Here is a 10432-nt window from a genome sequence, read left to right on the forward strand (position 1 = left end):
ACAGTGTTGTGTTCTCCCCCTGCTCCCCTCCTCATAAAAGAGGGTCATTTAGGCATGTTTTAATAGTTGGTAATGTTCAGAGGACAGCAAAAACAGGGTAGTTTTGAAAGTAACATTCTTCTTCCCTTTCCCCCATCAACTTTGAATGTATGATATTTTTTATCAAAACATAAAGATCTACACAGTAAAGATTTATAGTTTTCATATATAACCCTATTCCTATTTTAATTTGTATGTGGGAATGTTTTCTTTTGGGGTGTTTGTAAGAGTCAGAATGAAAACATTAAAAACAAGAAAGAAATCAATGGAAATGTTATAATTATTATTTAGTATATGCTAGGCACTGTGCTAAGTATTAGCAATAAAAGTGGGGGGAGACCCTGCCCTCAATAAGCTTTCATTTTAATGGGGGAAGCCACATAGTAAATAGGTACATAAGGGCACATACATAATTTATGCACAAAAATGTTTGTGAGCACTTCAGGTAGAAGGTAACCTGAAAAAGGAAGGCATTAACTATGGAGGAAGTGAGGAAAGTCCTTCTGCAGAAGGTAGAATTTGAGCTGAGCTTCCAAGGAAGCCAGACAAACTTAGAAGTAAAAGAGAGGGGATAGAGAGATGGGAAATGAAATGACATGTAAGAGGAAAATGCAAATGGGCCTGTAGGATTGTTTGGGGGGGTGGGGGGAGAAGCTATGGTTTTAGAAGGCTGGGAAGGTGCTCAGTTATGAAAAGCTTTAAATGTCAAATGGGACCTTTCTGTTGATAGAGACAACAGGATCCTGCTGGAGTTCTGTGACTTGATCAGGCCTAAGAGTTAGAAAAATCAATCACCTCAGCATCTGAGTAGAGCATGAATTGGAATGGAGATTGGGGGGTGACAAGAGTCCAAGGGACCAGTTAGAAGCCTCTTGAAGGCTGTTGCAATAGTCTTGCTGAGAGGTGATGAGGGCCTGAACCAGGGTTGCTGTTACATGAATGGAAAGAAGGGGATGAATATAAGAGATGTTCTGAAGGTACAAAGGCCAGGATTTGTCAACCCATGAGATGTGTGGGGTAAGTGTAAGTAAAGGGTCAAGGATAACACAGGTTCTGAACCTGGGTGACTGGGAGGATAGTGAGAACCTTAATGGGAACGCTTGGGCGGATGGGAAGAGAACTTTCTGTTTCAAGCATATTGACTTTGAGATGCCTGTGGGACATCCAGGTAAGATACGGGACGGGACAATTGGAGGTTTGTGAGAGTGGCCCAAATGACACACTAAGGGTGGCTCTACAGGTCCCAGAACCATCTGCAGAGAGGCGATAACGGAACCCATGGGAGCTGGTGAAATTGGTGAATAGTACAGTGTAGAGAAAAAAAGAGAAGGGGCCTGAGGACAAGCTCCTTGAAGGACATTAGTGGGCATAGTGTGAATGAAGCCCCAGCCAAGATGGAGGAGTGATTGTGCAGAGAGGAGAATTAGGAGAGGTGTGTGTCATAAAAACCAAAGAGAGTAGGAACAAATCATTGGTTACTTTGGACAGGGTAGTTTCACTTGGTTAGGAGGTTAGAAGCCAGGTTGCAAAGGTTTTAGAATGGGGTGAGAGACTAAATGGAGACCTTAAGGACAGACATCTTCTTAATGAATTTCAGGAGAGATCTAGTATGGTTGTATGATAGAGGACATACCGCATGATAGCTGTTGGGGATGGTTGGGCCCAGTTGAGATGAGATAACGTGTAGAGGTCTCAAGGGTTGAGAAATAAGTAAAGAGGAAAGGATGTGGAAGCACTGAGAATAGGTAGCTTTTTCTAGGAAGTTAGATTGAAAGGGAGGAGAGAGGTGATACCTAAAGAGAATAGTATGGTGAATGGGGAGTGTTTTAGGGCCAGAGAGGATTTGTAAGAGGGGCCTAGGTAGGTTTGTAAGTGTCAGGATTAAACCAGTAGAGAAGGAGAGGGTGAAGTGTAGTAGCTGGAGAGGCTGATAGTTGGGGCTGGCTGAGGAGAAAATCAAAAGTACACGTGTTGTTGTGAGCTTTGTTCAGGAGAAGGACCCCTGGAGTCCGTTCCTTCCACAGGATGATTTTGTACTAGAGGATATTTTATGAGGTCTAAATGTTCTGTGTCTTCCTCGTATCTGATTTGAAACATCTGTAATTATAGCCTTCCTTAATGAGCTGAAAAAAGTCTTCCTGGAACTTCCACCCATTTTTCTCACTATGTTCTTTATACAGAAAAAGGCCCGTTTCCTTTGTCATCTGTATCTTTATATAGTGGGAAGAGCAGTGGACTCTGAGTTAGAAGTCCCAAGTCCCGTTTAGTTCAGGTCCCATATTTCACACTCATGATGTGATTTTGGGCACATACCTGTTGCTAAAATTGCTAAAGCACTCTGAACCTCAGTTTCCTCAATTTAAAATAACATACCCCATAAATTGCTTAATCTGAGGCATTTTACACACTGTATGTTACTAATTGACATTTGTATAGTGCTTTAATAAGCTTTGAGAAGCAGTTTCCTCCCAACAGACCTCTAAAATACAAGATTGCATTGCTGTTTCTCCTGCCCTTTAAAGTTCAAGTTATTTTTTCTTGATACATGAGGTTTCATGTACAACTAGAGAGAACAGTGAACATTGACTTTTTTCTCTCTTTCAGATTTGGAGACTAGACCTGAATCCAAGGAGTTCACTTAAAGTTTGGCATCTCTGGAAGAAACAGCCTGGGAAAGAATCAGACTTCCTTGTGTCTCCAGATTGGAAGTAAACTTTGGGGAGACAATCTCCACAAATGTGATACACAGAAAGAACTCTAGATTATTTAGACAGTTAAAAAATATAGCAGAACCAGCTCAAAAATGATATTTTCTAAGTATAACGATTGTGGCAAATCCTTCAGTTATAATTCAGACCTTATTGACTATCATAGTCTAAATACTGAAAAGAAACCTTTCGAGTGTGGGAAAGCCTTCCAATGGAGAACTCAGCTTACTCAGCATCAGAAAATTCATACTAAAGAGAAACATTACGAATGTGATGAATGTGGAAAGGCCTTCTACAAGAGAACGCAGCTTACTCAACATTGGAGAATTCATACCGGAGAGAAACCTTATGAATGTACTGAATGTGGGAAGACCTTTCGGCAGAGCGCTCATCTTACTCGCCATCAAAGAATTCATACTGGAGAGAAACCTTATGAATGTAGTGAATGTGGAAGGGCCTTCAACCACAGCTCATCCCTTGCTTCCCATCAGAGAATTCATACTGGTGAGAAACCTTATGAGTGTAATGAGTGTGGGCGGGCCTTCAACCACAGTGCATCTCTTGCTGCCCATCAGAGAATACATACTGGAGAGAAACCTTATGAATGTAATGAATGTGGCAAGGCCTTCCGTCAGAGCACAGAACTCACTCGACATCAGAAAGTTCATACAGGAGAGATATATGTATGTAACGAATGTGGAAAGGCCTTCCACCAGAACTCGCAGCTTATTTGCCACCAGAGAATTCATACTGGAGAGAAACCTTATGAATGTAATGAATGTGGGAAGACCTTCAACTACAACTCATCCCTTGCTGCCCATCAGAGAATTCATACTGGAGAGAAACCTCATGCATGTCGTGAATGTGGAAAGGCCTTTTGCAAGAGGACACATCTTATTCAGCATGAGAGAATTCATACTGGAGAGAAGCCTTATGAATGTCATGAATGTGGGATGTGCTTCCGCCAGAGTGCTCAGCTTAGTCGCCATCAGAAAATTCATACTGGAGAGAAACCTTTTGAATGTACTGAATGTGGGCGATGCTTCCGCTTGAGTGCTGGTCTAACCAGACATCAGAGGCTGCATAATTGAGAGAAACTTTGAGAGGTTTGCTCAACAGCAAACACCTTATTCCACACCAGTTCTATGACGAGAAAAACCTGATGAATGGCATGGGGTTTTTTCCCTTTTAAAAATTACTGATACATCTTTTCACAGTAGATCTATCCTGACAAATATCTAAATACCCCTACAACATGCCTTCTCAAAAGTTTTTCACTTGTTAACAAAAGAAGAAATTTGTGCTTATATTTTATATGTTACGTTACTAACATTGACTACTGTATTTGACAAGGGTTTTGTTTTCCTCTTTGAGTGCTGATTTTATTTACGTCATTGAGGTATTTATGTCTATTGGTGCTTTGACTTGACTTTCCTTACTCTACCACTCTTCAAGGACATCTTCCAAAGTTTCTTCCAATTAATCTTTCTCATCCCTTGCAGCCCAGTAATATTCCTCAATATTTTTATACTGCAGTTTGTTCAATCATTCCTTGATCACTAGGGATATATTTTGTTGCCTGCTTGTGTTACTGTATGTGATATAGCTCAGAACATGTTTATTCAGATTGGTCTCATTGGTATCTTCCTTGAAGGTGGTTCCTATAATGGAATATGTGGGTTAAAGAGGTATTAGCAGTTTAGACAGTTTCTTACTAATTCCTCGTTATTTTTTGGAGTAGTTGAGCTCATTGACAGTTCCATGAAACATACTTGCTTTTTGTGACCTCTCCAACAATGATTTACTTGCCCCATCTTTTCTAACTTGATATGTAAAAGGCAGTTCTTTTGAGTAGTTTTCTTTTCAGTTTATCTGCTTACAAGGGTCTCGAACATTTTTTTTTTTTAAGTATTTGAGCATTTGGATTTCTTTTGAAAGTTTTTCATACACTTTTAACCACTTGTCTTTTGGGAACAAGTGTTAACCTATAAACATGGCAGTTGCCATTTGGTTTTAAATGTTAGACTGTTCTTAGAGATATTTAATGCAGAAACGTTTTGCCTGTGATCTTTTCTTTTGAGTCTAGCTGCATTAATTTTTATTTATGCAAAAACCTTAAACTTTACATAATCCTAATTTTGTTTTTTCTTTTGTGACCTATGCTGTTAATGATTCATAATTTCCCTCTTTCCATAGTTGTGAAATAAGGACTTCAATTCTCGTTTAGTTTAGTTTTGTTTGTTTTTTTTTTTAATGGTGTGACATTTTATATTTGGGTCATATCCATTGGGAATTTTTTGTGGAATTTGGTATAACATGCTCATAGAAACTTTGTTTTAAACCATACTACTTTCCATTTTTCCCAGTATATCTTCACACAGGTTATTTCCCAGTAGTTTCTGTACTTTTTAGTTTACCAAATTCTCCTATGTACAGTTTTTTCCTAAGTCTTACTTATCTTACTCTGTCTCATTGATCTCCTTTTCTGTGTTTTGTTCAATACCACATTGTTTTGATATGGACATAGATCCTTCATATGTTTGTTTTATATACTTTGAGATTTAATAGTTCCAATCCTCCTTTAATCCCCTTGTTTTTCATTTATTTCCTTTTCACAATGATTACATTTGTAAAATTTCTCTTACCACTATGAAAACATGCTGATATTATGGTTTTTATAGACAAGCCTAGAGGCTGGATGGAAAAAAAAATTAGTAATCAAGACAAACAATACCTTCAGTAAAGTAGTTGGATACAAAAGAAATCCATTGAATTCATCACCTTTTGTGTATGTTAGTAAAAGTCAAGAGAAGAGACTGGAAGAATTCAGTTTAAGATCAAATAAGTAGGGATTACCCTATAAGGACACACACAGAACTTATAAAAATAGAACTACATGAGTTTTTACAGGAATAAAAGATCTGTGTGACCACAGAGAAATTCAGTGTTCTTGGGATAGGTTGTGCCAATATAATAATAATGAAGTAATAGCCAAATTTCAGAGTTGGTGACATACCAGGTTACTTAAGGGATACTTTTAGAATTAGATTAAATGTATTTGTAAGACAAAAGGTCTAGAATACTAAGGAATATCTGGAAAATAATCAAAATGTAACCTTGGAGGATATATGCCATTTAGGAAAATTTGTTGTCACCTACACTGAAATTGAACTTTGGAAGTTAACAGGCATCTCTGATAACATTTCTATCTAGTAGAACCTTCCTGTACTGTAGACTGAAAGGTGAATTACAAAGAACCTCATGATTTGTTTCATAGAAACATGAATGCAGATTGGATGATACTTGGACCTTTGGGGAACTTCCACAAAAGGGGCTCCTGAGAGTGAGTTAGTGAATGGTTAGAGAATCTTGCTTTTTTATTTATTTCCCTCTCTATTGGTTTGTCCTGTGTTATACTCTTATTTCTCTGTAGCTATTAAATGTCCTATTAATTTTTTGGTTTAATTGTTATGTCTTTGAGATTAGAATTCAGAGGAATTCTAACTCTGTAAGGCCCAGTAAGACCTTGGGAAGTCACAGAACCTGTGTGCCTCATTTTCTTCATTCGTATAATGAAGAGGTTGGGTTACATAACCTAGTGGTTTCCAGCTGTAAATCTATGATCCTATGAATGAGATATGGGGCTGGAAACTCAGGTAGAGGAGAAAAATGGTGACAACTTCAGATATATTGAAAAGTTGAATAAGGACAAAGGATGCATCATCTACTAATGAATCACATGCTCAGCTCTGGCTTCAGACCAACCAGGTGCTAGTTAATGTTGACCTAGAGATATATTTAACCAAGTTCATATCGATAGTTTTCTGTTTATTAAAATGGTTGAAAAACTTCAACCCCACTGTTTAGAGTAGAATGCATTGGGCCAGGTTGCATCTTATGATTTTCTTATGCACCTGTATCACATTGGAGTTAGGCATTTCATTCCACCTACTACTGCATGAGCAATAGTCTTACTAACAAGAGAAAGCCAGGTTGGTACTAGGTACTGATGTGACAAACCATCCACTCAGAATGGGTTCTGGCAGCAGGCTGCTTACCGCAGTATGTAGAGAAGCGATTTAGCAGCTTCAGTGTTCTGTGTAGCACGTCTGAATGCTGCCTGCTGTCTGGGGGCTTTATGAGAGCAGTGGGAAAAGTTGCAGAAGTGGTACAAGGATGGTGGTGGTTGGGTTTTTCTTGGAAGGACTAATTGTTTTCCCTCATGTGAAAGGGGCAGTTCCCCACCCACCCAACATGGAAGTAACAATAGACCTCTGATACCAATACCCTGTCCCTAGTAAGAAGATAAAGTGAGTGGCAGGGAAATTCAGGATCTCAGCCTTCCTCAGGAGCAAAGCAAGATTAAAAGAATTTAGGCTCAGAAAAATCAAAGATTAGTCTGTTATTCAGTGGCACTATGAGAGTGCCTTCCTGTCAGAGGAAATGTTTTGTTTCTTAAGAAAAGAGGTTCCCAAGTGCTGTATGACAGTCATGCACTTCTCTGACGTGTGTCTGCTGTAGAAACAAGTGGTTGCAATGCCAGGACTGAAAATGAAAGGGAAGGATGTGCTAGAAAAGAGATTTAAATTCTTAGGGCTCTGCAGTGTGGCAGAAAGTGAAGAAGAGGACAGTTTATCTCTAAAACCAACTCAGAAATTGCTACAAATCCCAAATTTCTGTGATGTTCTTTTTCTTCCTATTTGTCTCTTAGTTACACTGTATGTTTTCATGGGTCTCTGGGCCCATAGCATTTCTTCTAGCAACACCATCCTGATTCTCCTGAAAATGAACTAAGATATGAGAGTGGATGACCCACAGAGGACAGCAGTCATTGGTCAATCCCAGTACTGACTGACTCTGTTTACCTTTTGGGGAGTAGACACACATTGCATGTCTCATGGTTCCTTTAAGTGTCTTATTTCCCAGGAATCTCTTAGGTCATGGCTTCCCCACCAGAAGTAAGGAAAGCATGAGCCACTTGGCCTGATCTGTGTCTTTCTGCAGCTATCCCATACAAGGAGAGCCACAGAGCTCAGAATTCAGCTTCCCTGTACTCTTGGGCCCTTTGGAAACTAGCTTCAGTGAAAAAAATATATATATATATTTTTAGAACAAACTCCCTCACGTTTGTCAGTATTGTCTACCCATCCCATCTCGGTGGGTGTGGAAGTAGAGTAGCCTTGAGTCATTCTGCATGCTTGGAGATTGATCCAAGGCTGCTGGATCACATTTCTGCTTGGCATTCTCTGTGGGGCTAATCATGCTTCGGGTGCTGCATTCACTGTTGATAGAACTGCTGGTTGATACCTAGTCCTGCCTGCAATAAACCATACTTCATACAGTAACCTGGTCTTGTGTAGTTACTTCTTAAATAAGCATCCTGCCTCTGGTACATACTAATACTGGGCCTTACATACTAAGTAGGGCCCTTTACTCCTCAGGGGTTTGGCCTTATCCATGAGAAGAGAATGCGGTGGTTGTGACAATAATGAAATAGTGCACGCAGAACATGAACTTTAAAGAGTTCTGGAAAGTTCATCTAGTGCTAGTCTAGACCTTGGGTCACAGAAGGCATTAACCAGGAGCATGGAAAGAAAAGGACAGCATCTCTGGTTCAATGATCCGAGACAAAGGTGTCAGACTCCCCTCCGGAAGTCCTCAAGCAAAGATACATTACGTTAGGGATTCACTTGGTCGGAGGACTGTATGGCTGCCTTTGACCCAGTTCAATTTCCATGATGACGTTCTCATTTACGTTACTATTTCAATAGTCCTAGATATCTCTCTCGTTCTGCCATGTATCCAGCAAACCGCTGCCAGCGTTCTCTACTGGGACCAATCTTTCGACTCCTTCGACATTGAAAAGTTCTCCCAATCCACATTTCCAGCCTTCAACACATCCAAGGCCTTTGCTCCTTGGGCTCTTTTCCTGGGATTTCCACTCCATGTTTCCACATAGATATTTTTCTAGGTGCTTTCAGGCCAAACATCACCATAGGTATCTTTGGGGTTTACAAAATGCAAGACAATCAAATGAGTAGTTTCTCCTTATAATACAATTGTATAACAGTTTTCAGTGCAAAAAACAGTTTAAAAAATCGTTGCATTTCTGGACTCGTGGAGCTAGACTTGCAGTGGAAGCAAAGGCTAATATATCAATAGTAATTAAATTTAGGACACCATTTCAGTAGGAACTGATTAATGAATGCCCCAGTAGTGAGTCTCCATACACATGACACATTAATAGGAAGTTCATTAACGTTCTCAGTGGGGAATAAGCCATGTGTCCCAGTGTCGAATTTGATGAGCAATAAAGTTCGTGCAGATGGCTGAATCTGTCAGTTTGGGGAAACATTCAAAGCAATGCCATTTTCTTAGGATGTGATAAAGTCTCCAAAAAGTCACATCAATGACCTTAGCGATTTTTTCAAAAATTCTTTTAAAAAAGAAGTGTCAGCATTGTTGAGGATTTTGACAATTAACTTCTACGTTATCTTGACCATATTCTGTTTTCCCAATTTGGTGCCTAGGAGTTTTCTGAAACAATTTAAGGTGCAATAGTGTTATCCAAAGCCAAATAGCTTTAATCGTCCCAAGATAAAAGCGATAGCTGTTTGCATTGATAGAAGTCTTCAATCGTTGAAAGTTATTTGTCTTTTCAATGTTTCTGTTACAACAACATCCTGTGCAAGACAGGGTTAGAGAACTGGGAAACCTAAGCCCCAGAGCTTTAGGGTAGTTAGTGAGGAAATAACCATTCCCTACAAGTCAGGGAGGCCAGCATCCAGTCAAGCAACATCTGTGTACAGAGAAGACATGTAGACAAGGGAAGGAGGCCTGGGTACCACAGAATTTGAGATTGGAAAAGGACTCAATAGTGTCACCTATGCACAAAGGGTTAGACTTAGAATCAGAGCACAAGCACCAACTCCCTACCATAACTATCCAAGAAGTGGTCACCCAACCTCTCCTGGAAAGAGGAGGAGGGGGGGAAGAGGGAGCGGAGAGGGAGGAGGAGGAGGGGGAAGAAGAGGACTAGCAGGCTCTGAAATACAACAGTGCCTGAGATACTTCCCCATGGATTGGGAGGGGAGAGGGGCTGGAGCTTAGGGTGGGGGGAGTGGACTGGAGTGGGGTGCGGGGCGAATGGAGTAGGGCCTCTGGGCCCGGAGGGGAGGCCCAGGCTGGGCTTTCTGTCGGACCTCTTCCCGCAGCTGGAAACCTGTTGTCCTGGGCCGGCATAGGACAGAGGTGGGGGAGCAGAGCAGAGCGGAGCTGGAACTCGAAGGCCAAGCACTCCCCCCACAGCGGCTCCCTGGCTGCACCTCCGGGCCAAGCAACGGTCTGGGTGAAGATGCAGACAGTGCGGGCTCAGTGGGAGGAGATGGACCTCCCGGCCCAGGGCTGGGCACTGGGGGCCAGGAGCTGTCCATCCTCTACCCAAAGAGGGTCCGAGCGCTCCGCGGGCCCGCGAGAAGAGTCGGAAACCCGAGCCGCGGCCAAGTTTGAAAAGCCCTTTAATCCTTCAGCCAGTTAAAACAACTGTGCTTAATATGTGGTAAGAATAATGAGTTAAAATAGGAAGCTTCCAGACACACCAGGCAGCTACAGTCTAGGTGAGCGTCTGCCGGAAAGACCCGACGCCGGCTCCCGGCCAGGAGCACCATTCGCGGTGTCCCCAAGGT

The 10432-nt window shown here is 41.2% G+C and overlaps 1 protein-coding gene across 1 annotated transcript in view; it reads left to right on the top strand.

The window, feature by feature from the left end:
• Window positions 1–8092, top strand: part of LOC138167912 (zinc finger protein 135-like) — a 17856-nt gene extending 9764 nt beyond the window's left edge. Inside the window, exon 4 of the mRNA XM_069096882.1 lies at window positions 2644–8092. Within this exon, the coding sequence (XP_068952983.1) occupies window positions 2843–3838 (996 nt within the window). The 5' untranslated portion in view covers window positions 2644–2842 and the 3' untranslated portion in view covers window positions 3839–8092. The remainder of the gene's footprint in view (window positions 1–2643) is intronic.
• Window positions 8093–10432: the final 2340 nt, after the last annotated feature.

The sequence above is a fragment of the Petaurus breviceps genome, unplaced genomic scaffold, assembly GCF_028583685.1.
Source record: "Petaurus breviceps papuanus isolate PSGF00001 unplaced genomic scaffold, PetGlider_PUasm1.0 328, whole genome shotgun sequence".
Classification (NCBI taxonomy): Eukaryota; Metazoa; Chordata; class Mammalia; order Diprotodontia; family Petauridae; genus Petaurus; species Petaurus breviceps.